The sequence below is a fragment of the Erythrolamprus reginae genome, chromosome 6, assembly GCF_031021105.1.
Source record: "Erythrolamprus reginae isolate rEryReg1 chromosome 6, rEryReg1.hap1, whole genome shotgun sequence".
NCBI lineage: Eukaryota > Metazoa > Chordata > Lepidosauria > Squamata > Dipsadidae > Erythrolamprus > Erythrolamprus reginae.
The window spans coordinates 86,312,212-86,338,005 of NC_091955.1; the positions used below are offsets into that span (position 1 = coordinate 86,312,212).

The window sequence follows — 25,794 nt, forward strand, 5'->3', positions numbered from 1 at the left end:
CCTGCACATTTTCATGCTTGTTCAAGCTGTATGGATATTATTCCATTAAACACTGTCCCAAGTTTTTTTCTATAAACCCAACTTTATTCCAAGGTTTCCTACAAAGTCAACTCTGGTAACCTTGGATTTTATTTGTCTTCGTCAAGGGCTGTACAACGCCATCTTTTCATCAGAATTAACTCAGGATCCTTTCATATTTTTTTTAAAAAGTTATTTTAATTAAATCCGATGAGATGGTCTTTCAAATCAACAAAAATAGATTACATTTGCCAAGATGCTCAAGAGGACACTAGAAAAAAAAAATGCTTCCCAAGTGTATGCAATAAATAATAAGTGATAATGGAAAGGAAGGCTTAAAAGCATTTCTTACGGCAGACTGCCACTCAAGTCTATTCAGAAATAAATCACAATGAATTAATTAATTCCAGACAAGTAGGCAGTGGACAATAGCTTCTGAAAGTTACAATTGGAAGATGACTAAAACAAAAAATATATTTGCAATACCACCTTGCACTAAAACCTGGTATCAAGGTCAACATTTTAAATGGATAAAAAAAAGATAAAGACTTTGAAACTTATATATGCTCATTGCCTTTTATTATTGTTCTCTGAAGAAATTCAAGTGCCTAAACTAATAATAATCAGAATAAATAGAACTATTTCATAAAATGAAATGTAGCAGTAGATGTCAATGTTTCAAGTAATGCACCTAATCAGACCTCCGAGGCAGGTAGATTCCTCAAAGAATTATTGGCTATATATAATACAATAATACGATGTATTATTGGATACGTCGTATTGGCACAACTGGTGAAAACCGACTCTGAGCCTTCCTGTGCTTTTCACCTAATTAAAAAATGAAAGTTCCTCCTTTCTCCCCAAGCCATCAGTCACACTGTCCAATAGAGACAGTGTCCAATAGAAACCAGTTGCTTGGTTACTCTACTCCTCCTTTTTCCAGCCACCTGTTGAAATGTCCTTGGTTCCCACAGGAAAACTTTCTGTTTTGACTACAAAACCACAGCTATCTATCCCCCCCCCCCCATTTTGTGGCAACCCTGAAACTGTAGCCTCAGCCAGGTTCGCTTTTCGCTTCAGGATTGACAGTAGATACTTTATTTATTTATTATTTATTATTTATTCATTTGTGCAATACACAATACATATGGAAGAGAATAGACATGAAGTAATATATATAAAGATAATATGTAAAAATAGAGAAGATACATGAAAGGAAGAAAATATATATGAAATAAAGGAAAGACAATTGGACAGGGGACGAAAGGCACACTAGTGCACTTAGGTACACCCCTTACTGACCTCTTAGGAACCTGGAGAGGTCAATCGTGGATAGTCTAAGGAAGAAATGTTGGGGGTTAGGGGTTGACACTATTGAGTCCGATAATGAGTTCCACGCTTCGACAACTCGATTGTTAAAGTCATATTTTTTACAGTCAAGTTTGGAGCGGTTATTAAGTTTGAATTGGTTGCGTGCTCTTGTGTTGTTGCAGTTGAAGCTGAAGTAGTCATTGACCAGTAGGACGCTACAGCATATGATCTTGTGGGCGTTTAACAATTCTCCCTTCATTTTCATTATCAGACTAGACAACACAGTATCAACAGTAGAGACCCTCAAATTTCTAGGTTCTATCATATCTCAAGACCTAAAATGGTCACCTAACATCAAGAACGTCATCAAAAAAGCACAACAAAGAATGTCCTATTCTCTAATTGGTCTGGAAGTCCTTAAGATATGGTTCTACTCTTGGGCCAGGGGTTACATTTTTTTGTGGGGACCTTGTTGGGTTTATCTTAATGTTATTTTTGTTGTCTTATTTGGGTAGTGTTATTGTTTTTAAGTCTTTTCAATACATATTTGATAATTTATAAACCATTCCATGTTTTTGGACATGGATATATAATAATAAAGAATGCAGAGAAATCACTTACTACGCAATGTCACTATGAACCTTTGTGCAATTTTATTAATTAAAAATAATAATTTGGATTTATTTTTATTTGTCATACAAATATAGTATTGTACTGTAGTATGTTTAACATAATATAAGTATAAAGTAGAGATAGAAAAGATAAAAAAAGACATTAGGACAGGGACGGTAGGCACAAAGGTGCACTTATGCACGCCCCTTACAGACTTCTTAGAAAAAGGGAGATTGGCTAGCATGATTGGCTCAGGAATTCTGGGAGTTGAAGTCCACAAATCATAGAAAAGCCAACTTTGCCTATCCCTGTTCTAAGTAAACTTGTATCCAATGGGAGACCAAGCCCGACCTCTCAGGGGCGGGACCCGGAAAGAACCCCCCCCTTAAAGAGACAGTCATTTTTTGAAACCCTCCTACGAAAGTAGCGTAGCGTTCTTTGCTTTCGCATTTTCTTCCTTCCCCTCCTTGAGAGAGGAAAACTTGCCAACGCACAGATCGAACGGCATTATTTAGAAAGTGGGCGGCCATCATCTCCCTCAGGGCCTCGCGCCCAATGTTGGAAAAGGAGCCCTAAGAAAGAAGGGCCACGAGCGGCGGGGGTAGAGGTGGGCAGGAAAACGAGCTCGAACAGTCTCTATGGAGGCGTTCCCCGCGGACGTCACAAGTCCTCCACCAATCGCATCCCGATCCGGAAGCAACCATAGAGCTGGGGATGGGAAGAGCGTTCCCGCTGAGGGAGCTTCCGGCAGCGACCGTTCTTTCCTTTCTTTTCCCCCTTCCCCACCCATTTCCGGCCGCCGGTCCCGTCACCAGGAGGCCCGGCCGCTCGCGTGGCCGAGCGGTGCCTCCCCTCAACCTTCTCGGGCGGGCTCCCCACTTTCGCAGCTTCCCCCGGCGGCTCCTCCTCCTTCTTGCCTCCCGACCGGCGCCATGGCGATGAAGCAGACCCCGCTGACGTGCTCGGGCCACACGCGGCCCGTGGTGGACTTGGCCTTCAGCGGCATCACCCCTTACGGCTACTTCCTCATCAGCGCCTGCAAGGGTGAGTCTGGAGGGGCGTCTCGGCCTTTGGCCACGAGCCCTTGGGCGAGGATCGCCTCCTCCCGAGCCCTCCCTCAACTCCCCACCCACCCACCCGCTCCACGGGGCTCGATGAATGCCTGATCGCGCTGCCTGCCTTTACAAGATCGGGGCTTTCCTTTGAGCATTGGCAGGAGTTCTCGGGCCATAGCGGGCTAAACCCCAAAAAGGGCTCCCCCCCACCAAAAAAAAGGCAACTGGACTTCCCTGTGCCCCCCCCCCCTTACTCCTTTGCAAACTTCTCATCCCTTCTCCAGTGGAAGAAGCTGCTTAGATGAGAAGGGAAACGTTCTCAAATGAAGAACCTACCACCCCCAAGAAAATCCAGTTGCTTTTGGGAGGGAGAAACACCTTTGGGGCCATGGTGGCCTGGGTGATAGAATAGAATAAGAATTAGAATTGCAATAGCAGTAGAATAGCAGTAGAATAGAATAGCAGTAAAATAGCAATAGAATACAATAGCAGTAGAATAGCAATAGCAGTACAATATCAATAGAATAGAATAATAATAGAATAGCAGTAAAATAGCAATAGAATAGAATAACAATAGAATAGCAAATAGCAATAGAATTGAATTTTATTGGTCTAGTGTGATTGGACACATAGGGAATTTGTCTTTGGCACATATGTTCTCAGTGTACGTAAAAGAAAAGATAAATTCATCAAGAATCATAAGGTACAACTCTTTAATGATAGTCCAGGTTATGGAGAATCTCATTATGATGGAGAATCTCATTAGATCTATGGAGCTCTCTAGTCTTTATAGGGTTCAGATTAGTTTTATGATCAGTGCAGGCAGTGAAGTACAGGTAGGTACCAAAAAATGTATGGAGTTTCTCAGTCATGGTTGTCCCAAAAGTGCTTTTTTCAAGAGGCAACTGGATTGTCTGGTTTGACTTTGAAGACATTTCGCTTCTCATCCATTTCTCCAATGGAAGAAGGTCCTTAGATGAGAAGGGAAATGTTCTCAAAGAAAGAATCCCCCCCCCCAGCAAAATCCAGTTGCTTTTGGGGGGCAAAAAAGCACCTTTGGAAACTTCATGGCCTGGATGATGGAAAATCTCATTAGACCTGTGGGCTCTGTAGGTACAGTTTAGTTTAATAACCAGTGCAGGCAGTGAAGTACAGGTAGGTCCGCAACTTAACAATTTCATTTAGCGTCCATTCAAAGTCATCAACGGCATTGAAAAACGTACGGAGATTCTCAAACGTCCAGGTCATGGTTGTCCCAAAGGTGCAAACTGGACTGTCTGGTTTTTCTTTGAAGATGGTTCCGCTTCTCATCCAAGGAGCTTCTTCAGCCTTGACTGGATGGTGGGGAATGGAAGGATTGATACTCCTTGCAGACAGCTGCTCATTTGCATTCTTTTAACAGGGGTCCTTAAGGTTGCCTGGAGATTTACCTGTGTCCTCAGGGTCAACCTGAGTGATGCAAATGGATGTGGAGCCTTCTTGGAACTGCTGAAAGGACTGTGTTGTAGATTGGAGATAGATGTTGTCTTCTCTTTAAGACACAGGCCACTCTTTTGAAGACAAACAAAAGTTCACATTTTGGACAGAGTTGGTTTGAAAAAGGAGTCAAAGAGGCTATTTATATCAAAATTGAACAGCCCTCTGTCAACAGAGGGGAGGGGAAATATGACATCATTTCTCCCTAGTTTACAATTCAATCTTTTCAATTCAGGCTACAGAAGAATTTGGTTATTTAATGGACGGGTTTTTTCCTTAGAACTATTCTTCTTGTGGTAAATTGGTACATAGAAACATAGAAACATAGAAGTCTGACGGCAGAAAAAGACCTCATGGTCCATCTAGTCTGCCCTTATACTATTGGTACCTGTGACAAGTAGAAGTAGAGCAGAAAATTATATGACTTTACAGGGTGAGAAGCCTATATACTGTAGGGAAGGATGGAGAGGATAAGACTGATACGTGGGTGGGCATATAAGAGAGAGGCATGACTTTGTCATGTGGCTCTGAGGCAGTGAGAAAGCTCCCCCCCCCTCAAAAAATAAAACCTGTGAGGGGATATGTGTTTGGGTCCCTTTCGTCCCAATGAGACCGAGGATGCGAAAAAAACATGGGATTTCAAGCTGCCTGCTTGGAACAAATTTTTATTTGCATTGTTGGCACTCTGCGATCCAAGCTGATTGAATTTGGATGTTAAATTCATAGGTAGAGGCAAATGTAGGGTCCCCTGCTTGGGCAGGGGGTTGGACGAGATGACCTGCAAGGTCCCTTCCAATTCTGTTGATCTGTTAGTTAAATCTGTTAGGAAGAGAAAAAAATAGAATGTCAATTAGCAAAAGGAATAGATTCAATTACAATACTCTGTTCCCCCAAAATAAGTCATCCCCTGATAATAACTTTTGCATGGCAATAAGGCCAAGCGCTTATTTCAGGATTCAAGGGCCTTATTTTTGGAGAAACATCATAGTAATTGGTACACTGTTGGAAGACATGAAGCATCAAGCTGGGAATATAGTGTCACCAAAAATATTTATCTCTGGTTGCTCAGAGTTGACATCAATTGGGGACACATAATTAAAATATGTTTGTTCTATTTGTCTATTTGCGAAGAGTGGTTGTGTGCAATATGCACACAAGCTGCCATATGATGAAGTTCTTGGATCACAGCTGGAAAAAAGGGACCCAAGGAAGTTTTTGCAAAACATGAGAATTCCTTATTAATCTACATGGGACTTTTTATCACTTAACTCAACTTAATAACCATTCGTTTAGTTAATGGTACTGGGAAAAAAAGTGACTTATGACTGGTCCACATATGTACAACCATCATTGCATCCCCACAGTCACATGATCAAAATCCTGGTTGCTTGGCAACTGGGAAATATTTGTGACGGTTTCAGTGTTCCAAGGTCACCACTGCGACCTTCCCAGACAGCTTCCAATAAGCGAAGTCAGTCGGGGGAGCCAGATTTGTTTAATGACCACACGAGTTGCTTAACAACGGCAGGGATCCACCTAGCAAACATGGCAAAAGTGATAATCACCTTGGTTTATAACAGAAATTCTGGCCCTAACTGGGGTTGTTTGTTGAGCACTGTCTGGGTGCTCAGTAGCCTCTTTCTGAAAATTTACAAATACTGATAAGTGGATTGCTGTGTAATTGAGATTGTCTTATTTTTCTCTCTCTCTCCCCCCCTCCCACACCTCAGATGGCAAACCGATGTTTCGACAGGGTGACACAGGGGACTGGATTGGAACATTTCTTGGTCACAAGGGAGCAGTCTGGGGAGCCACGTTGAATAGCGACGCCACTAAAGCAGCTACAGCCGCTGCAGATTTTACTGCGTAAGTGAGAGTGGTTGGACATGGAAATACTTGCAGCAACTTTAAGCTTTTGTCAGGTCTCATAAAGCAATAGCATTTAGACTTACATACTGTTCTGTCGAGCTCTCTGGTAGACTCCTCCCAAAATTCACAGGTACAAATTTCAGACACACACACGTTTGAAAAGTCAAAACAATGTTCTTTATAATGAAAATTCACTTAAACCAAGCCCTCTTTTGGTAGAGCCAAGAGCACTCGTCTCCAAACAAACTGGTAATTTGTACAAGTCCCTTATCAGTTCTGAGATACTTAGCTTGCAGCTGTGAGGCAATTCACAGTCCTTCTTCTTTCACAAAGTGAAACACGCTTTGTTCTGGTTTAGTTTCAAAGCGGGGAAAAATCAGCACACAAAAGGTCAAAGTCAGTAAAGCAGTCACGAAACACAAGGATCAGATAATCCTCCACAATGGCCAAACGTACAGGCTGCTCTTTATAGCAGCCTCACTAATTACCACAGCCCCACCCAACCACAGGTGGCCTCATTTTCTTTGATAATAATCTCTCAGTTGTTGTTGCCAATGCATCGCTCTCCGCATGCGTGGCTGTATCATTAACTCTTGTTCTGAATCCAAGGAGGAGCTAGACAATTGATCTCCTTCTGAGCTGTCTGCCCCACTCTCCTCCCTGTCACTCATGTCTTCTTGGTCAGAGGAGCCTTCATCATCAGATTCCACCGGGGGCAAAACAGGCCTGCAGCATGTGGATGTCTCCCCCACATCCAGAGTCCTTGGGGCAGGAGCTGGGCCAGAGCTAACCACAACACATACCGCTTCACAGTACTTTAAGCGGTTTACAGAAAGTCAGCATATTTCCCCCAACAATCTGGGTCCTCATTTTACCGACCTTGAAAGGCTGAGTCAATCTTGAGCCTACTGAGATTCGATCTGCCAAACTGCTGGTGATCAGCATAAGTGGCTTGCATTACTGCATTCTTAACCACTGCACCATCAAGGTGCAGTGCTTAGAAACAAAAATCATTTAAGTCAAAGCAATAGCTAGAAAGCCAACAATTTTGGGCAAAGAAAATCTGTATCTGGACCTTTCTGAAAATACCACGTCATTAGCTGAGTCTTTTTTTTTTTGTTCGTTTTTGTTTCAGCAAACTATGGGATGGTATTTCAGGAGATGAACTCCTCACTTTGGCTCACAAGCATATTGTCAAATCAGTGGACTTCACTCAGGTAAACAGAAAAAAGTAAAAATGTCTTTGTCTTAATTTTCTTAAGATTTTGACTCTGCCTTTGCTTTTCTGAAGTTGGTCGGCCTATCACTAATTTTACTTTAAAAAAAACTAATAAGATTTTGAAAGGTTCAGCATATAACCAACTTTCTTAATAAATGACAATGCTGCTTTTTTCTTCTTCTAGGACAGCAATTACTTGTTGACAGGTGGACAAGATAAATTGTTACGTATCTATGATTTAAACAAGCCAGAGGCAGGTGAGTTCCATTTTTTAAAAAATTCCCACAAATCAGTAAAAGGAATACCAAGAAGTTGCAAATATTTCAGTGCTAATTTGAAAGCCCAGCCAGCTGACTTTTTCCACCTGGTTTTAATATTTTTTTTATTTGTAACTGGAGAGAGTACCTGATGTGTCAAATAAACAAACAAATGAGAAAACTGTAATTAAGCAAAATCACAGATTCAGACAAAATGTGTGCAAAGTCTTCAGTTCACCAAATAAAATACAGTGGTACTTCTACCTTAGAATGTCTCTACCTACCAGGTATTCATCTCACTAGCATCCTTAGTCTGGTAAGATTCAGCACATTATTTTATCCCCTGGTTAGGGCTGGAATAAATCATCTTCAGAGGGAGTAGCAATGAAGACATGTTTGCAAGGACTATGGGCTGGGGGAAAAAACTTATTCTGAGTAGCAATGGAAAAATCCTGCAAGCTGGGAAGATCGTTAGGGCTGGGGGAAAAAAGCTACATTCCAAATATAAGATGCACTCAAATTTTCAGCCTCTTATACTCCAAAAATATGGTACTTCCGTTATTTTGATCTTTTAACCACGAATGTAGTGGGAAACGCAACTTCACTGAAATGTAAGAAAAGAAGTTTTCGTTTTAGATAACAAAATGTTTCCTCTGCTTTTCAGAACCTGAGATGGTCAGTGGTCACACGTCTGGTATTAAAAAGGCTTTGTGGAGCAGTGATGATACGCAGATCCTTTCAGCAGATGATAAAACAGTCAGGTAGGAAATAATCGGTGCTTCTTCCCTTAGTGCTATACAAGAAATGGGTAGTGGAGTTGTCCGGTTATCACCTTCACTATGAAACCACGTTTTGAATTTGAGTGTAGATGCTTGGCTTTCCACACATTGGTTTTTATGCGAGTCAACGTCTTTTTTATGCGAGTCAAGAAAAGGAATCCTCAATCTGAGTATTGTATTGGCAGTTCAGTGTTGGCAAATACTTCAAAAGAAAAGGATTTAGGGGTAGTGATTTCTGACAGTCTCAAAATGGGTGAACAGTGCAGTCAGGCGGTAGGGAAAGCAAGTAGGATGCTTGGCTGCATAGCTAGAGGTATAACAAGCAGGAAGAGGGAGATTATGATCCCACTATATAGAATGCTGGTGAGACCACATTTGGAATACTGTGTTCAGTTCTGGAGACCTCACCTACAAAAAGATATTGACAAAATTGAACGGGTCCAAAGACGGGCTACAAGAATGGTGGAAGGTCTTAAGCATAAAACGTATCAGGAAAGACTTAATGAACTCAATCTGTATAGTCTGGAGGACAGAAGGAAAAGGGGGGACATGATCGAAACATTTAAATATATTAAAGGGTTAAATAAGGTCCAGGAGGGAAGTGTTTTTAATAGGAAAGTGAACACAAGAACAAGGGGACACAATCTGAAGTTAGTTGGGGGAAAGATCAAAAGCAACATGAGAAAATATTATTTTACTGAAAGAGTAGTAGATCCTTGGAACAAACTTCCAGCAGACGTGGTAGATAAATCCACAGTAACTGAATTTAAACATGCCTGGGATAAACATATATCCATCCTAAGATAAAATACAGAAAATAGTATAAGGGCAGACTAGATGGACCATGAGGTCTTTTTCTGCCGTCAGACTTCTATGTTTCTATGTTTCACTATAGGTAGTCCTGGACTTAACGATTGTAATCGAGGCCGGAATTATGTTGTAAATTGGGGCGGTCCATTTTATGCAATTGCGTCTGTCTAATTTTACGGACTTTGTTGGCAGAGGTGGTTCAGTGAATCCATTTTATTCATGACTGTTCTTAGTTGGAATCCAGAAATAAACACTGTTTTTTTTTAAAAAGCCCTGCTAAAAGTCAAGATCATGTGACCACCGGATGTTGCAAATAGCTGTAAATATGTAAATAGGTTGCCAAGCATCCAAAAGATGATGTGACTGGCGTGTGTGTGTGTGTTTGTGGAGTGGGGGCCGTGTGGGAACTCCAGAAATGGGTACTAAGGAGTTCTGGGGCGATGAGTCGTAACTTCAAAGGGTTCCTAAGCAAGCAGTCTTTAAGTGAGGACTACGTATACAAATGATGGCGAGCCTATTTGGCAATAAATGTTCAAACCAGAACACACATGCCTGCCTGTGCATGTGCGCGCACCAGAACAATGGAAACCCGAAGACCAGCTGGACGCTGCACGGATGCCTCTTTTTTGGCTGTTTTTCAGGCTGCTTTTCAAGGCATTTCACTGGCTTCCAGTCAGTCTCCGGTCATAACTCAAGGTGTTGGTTAGATTAGATTAGATTTATTGGATTTATATGCCGCCCCTCTCCCCAGACTCGGGGCGGCTCACAAGAATGGTAAACAATACATAGTAACAAATCTAATATTTGTTCTGTCTGGGTTCCCCCAGACCTCAACACCAACTGGAAAAAACAGCCAGACACTCTGGTAAAAGCCAAAAGTATTTTATAACTGGAAAAAATAAGCACAGAGGAAAACCTGTTCTTCCCAACAGACAGGATATAATACGGTACAACAGGGTCCTGATGTCCAGACAATACAGCAAGCTTCTTGCTGGCACCCCCCCCCCCCCCCAAGGTTTCAATAGTCAAAGGCACAAACCAGGATTCCAAGACGCCAAAGTTCACAGTCAGGTCCCACGACTCTCAAAGATAAAACTCCACAAGCCAGGAAGGGTGGGTCTGCCTTTTAGCCTTTCCCAAGAGCACCACACCCAAACCCAGCTGTTGCCACTTTAATGCTGAAAGTATTTAGCCAATTGATTCCGTCTCTGAGTAGCTCTTCGTTGTCGCAGATCAATTATGGCTTGTGCACTTTCCTCTAAGGAATCCAGGCTGCTTGCTGGGGAGAGCTCCCCCTGGTGGGACTCTGGCTGTCCTCCCTCTTCTTCAGCCTGGGATTCCTCCTCCTCGTCTGTCTGCACCTCCTGTTCCTCAGCCTCTCCCTCTGAGCTGGAAATCGACAGAAGATCAGCCGTTCCGGAGGGGCCTCAGACGGAACCACAACAATATTTAGCAATCTAAATTACAGTTTTAAGTTAAAAAAACCCCCCAAAGAAACCCTAATATATAAAAAACAAGCACACAGTCAAATCATACACAGAAACTACATGGGCAAGGGGGAGATGTTTCAATTCCCCCATGCCTGACGGCAGCAACCAATCAGAGCCCACAGGATTGGCTTCTCTCTGAGTCCCGTTGACTAAGGCAGTGTTGGCTGGTAGGGCCGCGAGGGAGGGCCTTCTCTGTGGCAAATCCGGCCCTCTGGAACCGACCACTCCTCAAGATCTGTACTGCCCCCACTTTACTGGCTTTCTGGAAGGCCTTGAAAACTTGGCTTTGCCGGCAGGCTGGGGGGACATGAGCAATAGACCTCTTAGTTCCGACCCCAATAAGATATGATAAGGTGTGTGTGACTGTATTAATGTGACTTTACATTGTTTTGTGCCATTTTATACTATTGTACTGTCCTTTGGACTTGGGCGGCATACAAATTTAATAAATAAAATAAATAAATTTTCAGCTGTTTTGGACCATTTTCCAGGTCAAAAATGGCTTAAAAACTGGGTTGAAAACCAGCCGAAAATGGCCTGTTTTTTGGCTGTTTTCTGGTGCTCCAGTGCCTGCGAAGACCAGCTGGCTGGAAACCAGAAGAGCAGCTGGTAATTTATTTATTTATTTATTTATTAGATTTGTATGCCGCCCCTCTCCGAAGACTCGGGACGGCTAACAACAGTATAAAAAGACAATGTAAACAAATCTAATATTAAAAATAATCTAAAAACCCCCAATTTAAAGAACCACTCATACATACAAGCATACCATGTATAAATTCTGTAAGCCTAGGGGGAAGGGAAATTTCAATTCCCCCATGCTTGACGACAGAGGTGGGTTTTAAGGAATGTAATGGTGTGTATGCCTACAAATAGGGCTCTGTGTACCACCTCTGGCACGTGTGCCATAGGTTCATCATACTGTGATTCAGGTTCATTTAAATTTTTTACTTAAATTCTGGTATCCCTCAGTGGGAGTCAAGTGCTCCCACTGAGAAACAGGGTGCTTGCACCTCTTCACGCTGGAATTTATTTTTTTTAGGACTGCTGACTTCAGCTCTTTTCATTGTCCTTTCTTAGTGTCTTCCCAAGTTGCATTCATTCATCTATCTAATTTTAAGAAGCAAGCCTTACCATGTTGTGGTTTTACCGGTTGGGAAACAAGCAGTCCCTGATTTATTGTGATGCTTCTCTATCTCAGCGCCTTTTAAAGATGTGTGGATTTTAACTCCCGGAATTCCCAGCCAACCATGCTTGATAAGCAGAGAATTAGAGCTTTCACAAGTGATCGCACATTTAGTACAAACGTATCAAAAGTAACAGAAATATAGTCTACAACTGAAGAGTACATATATTTAAACCATATGGATCTTACCAATATGGGGGATCTTAAACAAATGGTGGCCAATTGTGTACCATATGCACACTTCTCTGTTTATACTTTCAAAATATTCAGCTTGACAGCCAGTCTTAAATATACATTATGGTATCTAGGAAATGGAAAACATGTTTTTGAATTGATAGTAAGAAGCTTTTTGGATGTGTTTTCAGTTATACTAATAGTTGTCAATATTGTTTTCCATATTGAAAATTGATTCCAAACAAATGCTGTTTTTAAAAAAATCATTTGCATTATATATATAACACAATACATGTACCTTTAAAAATCATCAGTAATGTACACAATTATACATTATACATTTTTATCCAATCAGCCATAAATCAATGTCTTATTTTGCACCTGCTCATCAGTCTCCTCCTACTACCTTTGGTTATTGTGTCTGTGGTTATGATGTAAATGTCGTAAGTGTGAGGATTGGTTGTGAGTCACTTTGTTCAGTGCTCTAGTAATTTCAAATTGTCACTATATGAATGGTTATTAGTTAAGGACTAACTGTGATGTTGTCAGGTAGTTTTGTTAAATACTAAAGCGGTTTACCATTTAAGTTTCCTTTTAAGAGCTTGTAGCTCTTCCATTATCAATCAGATGATATAATTACTTCTAATATGTAGGATTTCTTAGATTAAATATGTCTGATTTTCTCCCTCTTTCCCCCCCACATTCAGTGGGTTCTGCATTCATTCACACTCAAAGTGGGTGAACATGCAATCAGAATATATATAAAATGTTTTTCTTTTTGTGTAACAGCCATGAAAATTAAAAAAAACCCCATTTGATATGCCTGAATTCTACTGTAAGTAGGTTGGGAAATTATCATGGTTGTGAAGAGCATTTTATCCAGGAGTGTTTGGTGTTTTGACTTTATCGGCTTGCAATGATGAATGAAAGAAATTTGACTTTTGTCTCTCCACTTCAGACTCTGGGACAGAAATACACTGACAGAAGTGAAGGCGATCAACGTTGCCATGTCCGTCAGTAGCATGGAATACGTGCGCGAAGGGGAGATAATAGTCATCACCTATGGCCGGACCATTGCCTTTCACAGTGCGGAAACGTATGTTTGTTTTTAACACGTGTGTTTCATTCAACAGGCCAAAGAGACAAACTGATCGTGTGTAGAGACCATGTGCCTATCACGCCATCAGTCTAAATAATTTCAATACTTACATTAGTGCTTGTTTTTGATGAAAAAGATAAAGAATGTCGAGTTTGCTGATGAGTAAGATTTTAAAATGTACAAATAGGATTATAATGCCAATGAAGAACTAAATGTGTTATTATATTTAAATGGCTTTCAGAGTATGTTGTTTTCTTTGCTAAAAAAAACCCTTGTTGGTTTCTTTCTGCTGTGATAGTTGTTTCCTGGTCTATGTAATAGTGGCACTCAACCTTCAACCTCCATTGTTTAGGCTACAGTGCAAAAGGAACTCTGTTATCATTGCCACCCCAGTGTGTGTGTGTGTGTGTATCTATCTGCATCTAAGGGAAAATCCTTGCAGCTGATTGCATATGATAACTACAATCTCAAATGTTTTTATTAGTGGTTCATATTTGCTTTTTGAGTACAGACATTTCCTTTGGTTTTCTTTCAAGCGTGCCTTATTTTTATTGTGCAAAATATATTACAATAAAATCAGTCCTCTAAAAATTGATCTCTTTTTGCTAACAAGCACTCAGCTTTCTGATAAGTGAATTTCATTTAAATAAGAATCCCTCCTTATAGTGTTTTCTTCTTTGACATGTTTTAGTGTTTTGGTCAATATAGGATTTTTTTAAAAAAATAATTGTCATACTTTTTGTTTTCTCTCCAGTCTGGAACAGATTAAATCATTTGAGGCACCTGCAACAATCAATTCTGCTTCTCTCCATCCAGAGAAAGAATGTCTAGTTGCTGGTGGTGAAGATTTTAAACTTTATAAATATGATTATAATACTGGTGAAGAATTAGGTATGTCATACATTTAAATGAACTTCAGGGCATGTTTGGATGAATTTCATGGCTGTTAAAAAAAAACAACCATCACCAGCTTAACTGCTAATTGTAAAAGCTTAAACTTGAACTTTTGGGGGAAATTAGCAAAGCAGTGATAACAATCCTAACTAATAATGATCAAGTTAGTAGTATACTTATATTTCATTCCACTGGACCTTGAATTGTGGCTTTAAACAGTTGATGATGTTTCTCCCAACTGCATGTGTTTATATGTGGTTGCCTTCAAGTCACTTTTGCATTGCTCACATTGCAGGCTGGATATACCATATTTTTCAGAGTACAGTGGTACCTCTACTTAAGAACTTAATTCGTTCCGTGACCAGGTTCTTAAGTAGAAATGTTCTTAAGAAGAAGCCATTTTTCCCATAGGAATCAATGTAAAAGCAAATAATGTGTGCAAACCCATTAGGAAAGAAATAAAAGCTCGGAATTTGGGTGGGAGGAGGAGGAGGAAGAAGAGGAGGAGGACAGTCACTGCTGAAGGAAGAAGGTGAGGTGAGGGGAATAAAAAAAATCCAAAATTTTAAGGCTTTAAAAAAAAGAGGGACTCTGAGGCGGCAAGGAGCACGCGGCTCCCATACACCCGGCGCGAGGCTGCCTCCCATACACTGGCTGCTGCTGCTGCTACTTCTACCTCTTCCTTCCCACACTGAAAGTCTCCCCTTCTCTCGCTCAGTCGCTTTGTAGCCGGGGCCTTTCCTTCACCTGTGACTCCTCAGCTGCCCAGAGGGAAGGGAGCATTTCTTTTCTCTGGGCGCTGGCAGAGGTTTATTCCCTCTCCAAGTGTCCAGAGAAAGGAAAATGCTTTGTTCGCTCTGGACTGACAAAGCCTCCTTAAGCGTCACCGAAAGGCTCCTCTGGCAGCCCAGAAAAGCCCCGGATTAAAGGGGGGAATGGCAGGAAACTGGCCAGGCCTTTGTGCCGCTCTCAAATTTCCTGGGAAATTTTTCCAGGCTTGGGTTCTTAAGTAGAAGGTGAGGTGAGATGAATCAAAAAAATCCAAAGCATTAAGGCTTTAAAAAAAAAAGGGACTTTTTTAGGCGGGGGGGGGGGAGGAGCACGCCCCTCCCATACACTGCGCCAAAGAGAGAAACCCAGGGGGAATGGCAGGAAACTGGCCGGGCCTTTGTGCTGCTCTCAAATTTCCTGGGAATTTTTTCCGGGCTCAGGTTCTTAAATAGAAAATGGTTCTTAAGAAGAGGCAAAAAAATCTTGAACACCCAGTTCTTATCTAGAAAAGTTCTTAAGTGGAGGTGTTCTTAAGTAGAGGTACTACTGTATAAGACACAGCTCCACCCCAAAAAAAGGATATAAATGTTGGTGCTTCTATATACCGAATACAGTAATACCTCGTCTTATGAACTTAATTGGTTCCCGGAGGAGGTTCGTAAGGTGAAAAATTCGTAAGACGAAACAATGTTTCCCATAGGAATCAATGGAAAGTCAATTAATGCGTGCAAGAAAAAAAAAACACCCGCAAAAATGGCGCTCCACTAGGCACCGCTGCCCGGCTGTCGCCTTTTGAAACAGCTGGGGGGCTTCTCAGCGTCCTCCCGAACACCAAACCCGGAAGTTCGGCAAAAGTTTGGGTTCGGCGTTCAGGTTCAGGAGGATGCTGAAAAGCCCCGCCGCCCGGCTGTCAGCTTTGCAAATGAGCCGCGGAGCTGTCGGGAGGCTCAAACGGAAGTGGGGAATCCCAATAGGGAATTCTATGGGCGGAGCTTTGACATCACGAAGACGTCCTACCTGGCCGGCCGAAACGTGGACTCCAGGAAGGACGTCTTCGTGACATCAAAGCTCCGCCCATGGAAGAGGCAAAAAATTTCCGAACCCCAGGTTCGTATCTCGGAAAGTTCGTATGACGAGGGGTTCGTATCACGAGGTACCACTGTACAGTAGTCCCTCACCTATCGCTGGTGTTACGTTCCAGACCTGGCCGCGATAGGTGAAATCCGCGATGGGGAATTTATCGACTGATAGTACTTATTTAAGTATTTATATTGTAATTGTTTGGTAAGTTTTCATTGTTTTAAGTGTTTATAAACCCTTCCCACACAGTGTTTATTTTAGATACAGTATTTAAATACAGTAGTATTTACAATTTTAGATATTTTTTTTTAAAAAAAAATCTGCCGATCAAGTTCGGCGGGCTGTTTAAATCTGCCGATTGACTTCCTCAGAAACCCGCGATGAAGTGAAGCCACAGTAGGTGAAGCGCTGTATAGCGAGGGACTACTGTATAGCCATTTTTGGCCTCCTGTGTCCCATTTTTGTGAAAAACCCCTGACCAGAGGGCCCTTTTGTTACATCCTACAAGCACTACCTTTCTAAAATTTGATGCCTCCTTAGTGTTGCCTCACAAGGCAGAATTTTTTGCTTGAAGCCCCATCGCAGGGCAAAGCTCTCTCTTTGTTGTTTCCGTATTGACGTACCACAATTTTTTTTGCAGAATCTTACAAGGGGCACTTTGGGCCAATTCACTGTGTCAGATTTAGTCCAGATGGAGAGTTGTATGCTAGTGGCTCAGAGGACGGAACACTGAGGCTGTGGCAGACGACAGTAGGGAAAACATACGGTCTCTGGAAATGTGTGATTCCTGGTAAGAAGTGTCTTATCTATTGGGACCCAAGCGTTCGCTCACTTGTTTGTTCTCTGATGTATGAGATAATTACTACAGGATTCTACTGAATTCCGAGGCAGTCTTGCAATTTTAACGACCTTTTGAAGTTCGGTTGTGGGGAAAAAGTAATGTAACCATTGGCATTGCCCTAAACATTCATATGATCAAAATTTGGGCCCTTGGCCATATTTATCACAGCTGCAGCATCCAGCTACAGGGGACAGCTAGTTGCCAATTGCAACTTTCCCAGTTGGCTTTCAATAAGCAGAGTCAATGAGGGAAGCCCGGTTGGCTTAATAGAAACATAGAAGATTGATGGCAGATGAGCCAGGGAGGGAGGGAGGGAGGGAGGGAGGAAGGAAGGAAGGAAGGAAGGAAGGAAGGAAAAAATAGACTTTCCTTATTTCCGATCTCCCAAAATTCAGGAAGACTAGGCATGTCATATTTACATGCAATTCTATAAATTGGGAATGAACAACAAAAAATATCAAACAACCTGAAACATGCTTGTATTCCTGAATTCATAATAAATAAACATTCTTTTTTAAAAAAACAAACAAATATAAAATAAAATAGCTGAGATATCAGGAAAGATCTGCCTCTTAGTTTATAAAATCAAATACACACACTAATGGCAGGGGCTTTGGAAAGATAACAACTTCTGTAGTAAGCAATAATTAATGAAACACACATGGAAAGCTTAAATATAGAAACATAGAAGATTGACGGCAGAAAAAGACCTCACGGTCCATCTAATCTGCCCTTATACTATTTCTTGTATTTTATCTTAGGATGGATATATGTACCGTATTTTTCGCTCTATAAGACGCACCTGCTGATAAGACGCACCTAGATTTTAGAGGAGGAAAATAGAAAAAAAATATTTTGAGCCAAAAAGGGGAGAGGAAGAGAGGAAGGAGTGAAAGAAGGGAGTGAGGGAGGGAAGAAGGGAAGAAGGGAGGAAGGGAGGAAGGAAAAGGAAAGCAAGAAATGGAGGGAGGAAAGGAAGGAAGGAAGGAAAGAAAGAAAGGGGGAAGGGACAGGAACAGAGGAAGGAAGCAAGGAAACTTATGAAAGGGGAGAGTAAGAGAGGAAGGACTGAAGGGAGGGAGGGAAGAAGGTAGGAAGGAGAAAGAAAAGAAGAAATAGAGGAAGGGAAGGTAAAAGAGAGAAAGAAAGCAAGAAAGAGAAAGAAAGAAAATGAAAGAGAAATAAAAATAGAGAGGGGGAATGAAAGAAATGGAATGAGGGAAGGAAGGAGAGAAAGAAAGCAAGAGAAAGAAAAAAGAATGAAAGAGCAAGAGAGCAAGAGAGAAAAAGAAAGAAGGAAAGAAAGAAAGGCAACTTCAAAGAAAGGCTCACTGAGCATCTCTCACTCTCTTTCTATCCCTCTTTCTTTTTCTCTTCCTTTCTCTCTCTCCTCTTTCTTTATCTCCTCTCTCTCTCTCCCTCCCTCTCTCTTTCTCTCCCCCCTCTCTCCCCCTTTCCCTCTCTCTTTCTCTCTCTCTCTTGCTATCTCTCCCCCCTCTCCCTCTCTCTCCCCCCTCTCCCTCTCTCTTTCTCTCTCTCCCTCTCTTGCTATCTCTCCCCCCTCTCCCACTCTCTTTTTCCCTCTCCCTCTCTTTCTCTCTCTCCCCCTCTCTCTTTCTCTCTCTCTCCCCCTCTTTCTCTCTCTTCTTCTCACTTTCTCTCTCTTGTTTCCTTTCTGTCTGGGCAGATGGCTGCCTTCTGCCTTGGGGCGCGATTCGCCCCCTCTCCTCCGCCGCCGCCGCCTTCTGCCTTGGGGCGCGATCCGCCCCCTCTCCTCCTCCGCCGCTTCCTGCCTTGGGCGAGCAATCCCGGAGTCCGGGACTGTGTGGCTTTGCGCCATGAAGAGGAAACGGCTCCGGCAGCAGGGAAAAGTCGGCCGTTTTCTCTTCATGGCGTAAAGCCACCCTGTCCCGGACTCCCGGATTGCTCACCCAAGGCAGGGGGCGGCGGAGGAGGAGAGGGGGCGAATCGCGCCCCAAGGCAGAAGGCGGCGGCGGCGGAGGAGAGGGGGCGAATCGCGCCCCAAGGCAGAAGGCGGCGGCGGAGGAGGAGAGGGGGCGAATCGCGCCCCAAGGCAGAAGGCAGCGACGTTGGAGAGGGGGCAGATTGCGCCCCAAGGCAGGAGGAGGCAGCAGAGGAGAGGAGGCAGATCGCGCCCAAACGCAGGAGGTGGCAGAGGAGGCGGTTCGGGCGGGCAATAGGGCAGCGTGGAGAAGCCAGGGGCGCATTTGGCCGGAGGCACCGTGGGGAGGCAGGGGCGGCCGCGGCTCCCTTTACTCCTATTGCCACACCTCCCCGCCCCCGCCCACCTCGCCGCGGGCTGGCAGGGGGATGGGGAGCACGCGCCCGTGGAAAAGGGCGCTCGGGTGTATTTGGGGGTGCACGCCTGCTCACGGGCGTAGCTTACGGGGAACGGTGGGCCAGGCAGCAGCTAGCCAGCCAGCCGGCGGGATGGCGCTTCCGAATTCGCAGCCTCCCCCCCCCTCCCTGCCTGCATCTTCGCTCCATAAGACGAGGCTGATTTTTCATCCTACTTTGGGAGGAAAAAAACTGCGTCTTATGGAGCGAAAAATACGGTATATCCCAGACATGTTTAAATTCAGTTACTGTGGATTTACCGACCACGTCTGCTGGATGTTTGTTCCAGGCATCTACTACTCTTTCAGTAAAATGATATTTTCTCACATTACCTCTAATCTTTCCCCCAACTAACCTCAGATTGTGCCCCCTTGTTCTTATGTTCACTTTCCTATTGAAAACACTTCCCTCCTGAACCTTATTTAACCCTTTAACATATTTAAACGTTTTGATCATGTCCCCCCTTTCCCTTCTGTCCTCCAGACTATACAGATGGAGTTCATGAAGTCTTTCCTGATAAGTTTTATACTTAAGACCTTCCACCATTTTTGTAGCCCGTCTTTGGACCCGTTCAATTTGATCAATACTGTATCTCTTTGTAGATGAGGTCTCCAGAACTGAACACAGTATTCCAAATGTCCATGCAGGTCACTTAGCGACTATGGCGAAAAGGTCATAAAATTGGGCACGCAGCATGCTTAACCAACTGCCTCACTCGGCAGTCAAAACTCTGGCCTTAAGTCAAGGATTGCCTGCATTTCTTTTGCTTCGCTACCTGATGAGATTGTCTATCAGGAAAAGATTGGGCAGTGCAATTTTGATGAAAACATGCCACTAAAATGCTAATCCTGTACTTCTTCTGGCCTCGTTGGGGTTAGTGATGATCCGAGTGAAAGAAACAACATAATATCCTTTGAGAAAAGGCTAGGTAGACATTTTTCTTTGGGCATCAGGGATGAAGTAGACTGAAGGTTATTCAGAAGGAGGTAGATGTAACTTCCACGGTCTTCTGAAAGTGAAAACTTTTGCTTTTCTGAAGCCAATAAATTGTAACTGGTCCATGGTACATATCTACCCTGTTTTCCCCAAAATAAGACATCCTCTGAAAATAAGCCCAATAGGGCTTTTGAGCGTGTTCTGTCGGGCTCTCTGGTAGACTCCTCCCAAAAATTCACAGGTACAAATTTCAGACATACACACGTTTGAAAATTCAAAACAATGTTCTTTATAATGAAAAGTCACTTAAACCAAGCCCTCTTTTGGTATAGCCAAGAGCACTCGTCTCCAAACAAACTGGTAATTTGTACAAGTCCCTTATCAGTCCTGTGATACTTAGCTTGCAGCTGTGAGGCAATTCACAGTCCTTCTTCTTTCACAAAGTGAAACACACTTTGCTCTGGTTTAGTTTCAAAGCGGGGAAAAATCAGCACACAAAAGGTCAAAGTCAGTAAAGCAGTCACGAAACACAACGATCAGATAATCCTCCACAATGGCCAAACCATTGCGGCCTCACTAATTACCACAGCCCCACCCAACCACAGGTGGCCTCATTTTCTTTGATAATAATCTCTCAGTTGCCTATGGATCGCTCTACGCATGCGTGGCTGTATCATTAACTCTTGTTCTGAATCCAAGGAGGAGCTAGACAATTGATCTCCTTCTGAGCTGTCTGCCACACTCTCCTCCTCCCTGTCACTCATGTCTTCTTGGTCAGAGGAGTTTTCATCAGCAGATTCCACTGGGGGCAAAACAGGCCTGCAGCATGTGGATGTCTCCCCCACATCCACAGTCCTTGGGGCAGGAGCTGGGCCAGAGCTAACCACAACAGAGTGCATGGCCATAAGGCCAAACACTTATTTCAGGATTCAAAAAAAAAACCTAAGACAGGGTCTTATTTTTCTGGGAAACACCATATGTAAGCAAGTAGATAGATCCTCCCCAGTTTAAACCAGACAGTCTTAACTGGAGGGGGGAAAAACATATCAAACAACGCTAGAAAATGTTTTGTGCCTGGATGGAGTGCGGCCTGTTTTGTAAATGTTTATGAGAGTTGAGAAATTGAATGATGTAAAATTATGGCTTGGTCCTTTCTGATTCTCTTTCTGCAGAAGAAGAAGGTGTGGAGCTGACTAAGGCTAAAGTCAACCTTCCTGGAACTACAGAAGAAGAATTAGGTAATGATCGAATGGGAGAATCAGACCACAATCAGAGGCTGACTTTTCCGTGTGTAGAATAAGGTAGCAAGTAAGAAACCAAGAGAGATAAGTGATCCAGTATGAATGACATTAAAAGGAGTTTCTCAAACTTGATAATTTTAAGACCGGTGGACTCATACTCCAAGAATTCCCCTCTGGCAGTTTAAAAGTCCAGCCTATTAAATTGAGGATATACACTATGAAACTCTTGATTATTTTCTATCTCTATTAAAATATTTTAATAGAGGTAGTCCTGTACTTGCAGTAACCGTTCAGTTACAACGGCACTGGGGGGGGAAACTGATTTATGACCGTTATTCAGTTACGGTCTTTCCAGTAGTGTTCCCTCGATTTTCGCGGGTTCGAACTTCGCGGAAAGTCTATACCACGGTTTTTCAAAAATATTAATTAAAAAATACTTTGCTGTTTTTTCCCCTATACCATGGTTTTTCCCGCACGATGACGTCCTGCGTCATCGCCAAACTTTCGTCCGCCTTTAATAAATATTTCTTTAAATAAACTTTAATAAATAAACATGGTGGGTAATAATCTGAATGGTTGCTAAGGGAATGGAAAATTGCAGTTTAGAGGTTTAAAGTGTTAAGGGAAGGCTTGTGATACTGTTCATAGCCAAAAATAGTGTATTTACTTCAGCATCTCTACTTCGCGGAAATTCGACTTTCGCGGGTGGTCTCGGAACGCATCCCCCGCGAAAAGCGAGGGAACACTGTATCTCCATGATCAGAATTCAGATGCCTGACAACTGGTTCCTATTTTATGACCGCTCGTATGTTCCAAAATCATGTGATTCCCCTTTTGCAACCTTCTGACAAGCAAGATTCACTTTATTAATGAATGAATGGATTAATTAATTAGATTTCTATGCCGCCCTTCTCGAGGCGACTCAGGGTGGCATACAACATTAAATATAACAATACATACATGAAATCTAATAACTATAAAATATGAAAATTTACTAAAACATTTTATAAGACCCCATGTACACTCACACACATTCATCCGATTCAATCATATCTCGTATTGGCCAAAGACAGTCTCATCACTTGTGGCCCCCATGCCTGCCGGCAAAGGTAGGTTTTTAAAGCTTTACAAAAGACCAAGAGGGAGGAGGCGGTATGTATCTCTTGAGGGAGTTCGTTCCAGAGGGCCGGGGCCACCACAGAGAAGGCTCTTAATAATAACTTATTAGATTTGTATGCCGCCCCTCTCCAAAGACTCTGAGCAGCTCACAACAGTGAAAGCAACGTGACAAATCCAATACTTAAAAACATCTAAAACCCACATTATTAAAACCATACAACTCAGTCATACCATACATAAACTATATCAGCCTGGGGATACCTCAACTACCCCATGCCTGGCGACATAGGTGGGTCTTCAATAATTTAGGAAAGGCAAGGAAGGTGGGTGCGGTTCTAATCTCTGGGGGGAGTTGATTCCAGAGGGCCGGGGCCGCCACAGAGAAGGCTCTTCCTCTAGGGCCTGCCAGATGACATTGTTTAGTCGACAGGACCCGGAGAAGGCCAACTCTGTGGGACCTTATCGGATGATGGGATTCGTGCGGCAGAAGACAGTTCCAAAGTTTGGCCCCACCAGTCGACATTGTCTGGCTGACGGGACCTGGAGAAGGCCGACTCTGTGGGTCCTAACTGGCCACTGGGATACATGAAGCAGAAGAGGGTCGCGAAGATAATCTGGTCCTAAGCTATGTAGGGCTTTGTATGTCATAACCAGCACTTTAACCTGGGCTCGGAAAGCAATTGGCAATCAGTGCACTTTACAACTGGGTTACTAACTTACCAGCTGCAGCGATTCACTTAGCTGAGGCCAGAAAGGTGGTAAAATGGGGCAAAATTCACTTTAAAATGTCTCACTTAACAAGAGAAATTTGTCATAAGTCGGTGACTGCTTGTAGCACAATATTGTTTTAAAAAATAATATTTTTTATTACAATACAAAGATTAAAAAAGAGCATATATATAGTATTTTGCATATTATATCATTTCAGAGTATAATTATTATTTGTATGGTTGTTGTGCTTAAATTCTAAGATACTTTATACAGAGCTACCCCTAGTTCCCCCTCCCTCCCCGTTGAACTGTTGACCTAACAGTTCTATTTTTTCCTTTTGATATCAATACGCAGCTTATGGCATCAGCGGTTGTCACACATTTGTTCTATCGTACAATTAATCTAAAGTCAGATTGGATTGATCTTGATTTTGTATCTCGGAATGATTTTAAGAACATCTTGTTTATTTACTACCATTATTGTTTTTGTTTTTGTTTGTGGCACAATATTTTAACTGGTCTTTTTTTGGGTTGGGGGAGAATCTCACAATATCAGGAATCTTCTGAAAGACAATGTTTCTTGTTCTTGGGCTGGAGCAGGGTGGTGGTGGTTGAAAAATCCCAAGATGAACATTCCTATTGGTCACCTGTGACTGGACGCTACTTACAGGAGCAAACCCAAGAATCTGTAGACATAGAAACATAGAAGACTGACGGCAGAAAAAGACCTCATGGTCCATCTAGTCTGCCCTTATACTATTTCCTGTATTTTATTTTACAATGGATATATGTTCATCCCAGGCATGTTTAAATTCATTTACTGTGGATTTACCAACCACGTCTGCTGGAAGTTTGTTCCAAGGATCTACCACTCTTTCATTAAAATAATATTTTCTCGCGTTGCTTTTGATCTTTCCCCCAACTAACTTCAGATTGTGTCCCCTTGTTCTTGTATTCACTAGACTGGAATAGATACGGAGTTACAGTGGAATACAGGCATAGCAATACGTATTTTTAAAAATCAACCTGTGCTAAAAGTTAACTTAAGTTTTTTTTTTCCTTCTTGTTCTTCCCTTACGCTCAACTTGACAGAAGACCTTGGCTCCGAAAACGCAGATTCCATCTATAGCACACCACCTGAAGTCAAGGCTTGAGCGTCAAGGTCGCTAAGGACAACGACAACACACAAACTGGTTGAGATTTCGATCCCAAAAAGAAAAAAACACACAAAAAAGCAACAGCAGTCATATGCAACCGCCTGCAAAATGAACCGAAGGCAAATAGAGAGGCAGCAATTGACGAGAATGCATAGGAACAGGTTGTCAAGAAAGATGGATAGAGACAAAAACAGTAACGGTTTGGCTGTCTTAAGCACCATTGTCTCGTTAAGTCTGAACATAACCAGGCGCCGAGATCCTGTTTTTTTCTCCAGTGTTTAAGTCATTGTAGTGTTTATTATTGAGGAGAAATGTAACGGTATCTTGGTTAGAGTATGTTCTCTGAAAGTAGGGAAGGGAGACAAAAGGCAGGGGGGGTGTCATTTGGTTAAATAAAATATTTGTGGTTTAGGGGGGGTTATTTTTGCCCTTCCACTTTTATTGTACACCGCTTCTGTTTCCAAATCATCTAAATAAAATGCTCCTACGATCACACTCTTAGAAAATGTTATAAAGCCTACCAGGTTAATTCATCTGTTTCCGAAACAGTATGGAATGATCTGGGGCTTTGTATTTAAAAAAAGTGGGTGGGGGGGAGGGAATAAGATTTGGGGGGTGTTTTTTGCACGATGGGTGGCTGGGTGCCCTGCCGCTTGAAGCTTGTATGTTCTTCTCCAGTAAAACTTCATAATTCAAAACTTTATCTCTAAAAAAGATAACATGTCAAGGAACATCCCACATTGTCTCTGGTCAAAATTATTCGTGTACAATCTGAACTTACACTATGTCAAAACATCCCTGGTTAGCCATTGTATTTCTTCTGGACTTTTAAACAGAAGCAGCTAAGTATTTCTATATGATTTTTAATGTGTTTTTTTCCCCAACAACGAACTGTATGTATACGTTAAATAATTCATATCCTGCATAGGAATAAAATGGTGGTTTAAAGAGTCATCTGCATTAACTGGAGACTAAATATAAGATCAGCCATTGACGTTTAGAAATGCCAGCATGTGTTCAGGATACATTATCACCAACATAAAAGGAACACAAGCCCATTATTTTAGAACAGCCTTGCCCATCCTCTTCCGTTGAGTTGCAGAAAATTGTCTTGCACCCATATCCATCAGCCACTTTGGCTGGTGATCTGAACGATGCAGTTCAGCAAATCTGTTGAAAAAGATTTTTTAAAAGAAAACCGAGCAGAGAGTTCTGTAGTGCAAGGGGAGCTGAGAATTAAGATGAACTCTGGCACGCTGATTCTATGGAGGCAGTAAAATACCTGAAATATTAATGCAGCTATTAGGATGGATTAGTTAAAAAGAATACTTC

At 42.4% G+C, this 25,794-nt stretch overlaps 1 protein-coding gene across 1 annotated transcript; it reads left to right on the forward strand.

Moving 5' to 3' along the window:
* Positions 1–2,341: 2,341 nt before the first annotated feature.
* STRAP (serine/threonine kinase receptor associated protein) lies at positions 2,342–25,416 on the forward strand. The gene is made up of 10 exons (XM_070754299.1): positions 2,342–2,985; positions 6,203–6,338; positions 7,477–7,558; positions 7,745–7,817; positions 8,482–8,578; positions 13,215–13,352; positions 14,110–14,246; positions 16,741–16,890; positions 21,408–21,473; positions 24,398–25,416. Exons 1-10 carry the CDS (start codon positions 2,580–2,582, stop codon positions 24,457–24,459), a joined length of 1,347 nt encoding a protein of 448 aa, XP_070610400.1. The 5' UTR covers positions 2,342–2,579; the 3' UTR covers positions 24,460–25,416.
* The last annotated feature ends 378 nt before the right edge of the window (positions 25,417–25,794 follow it).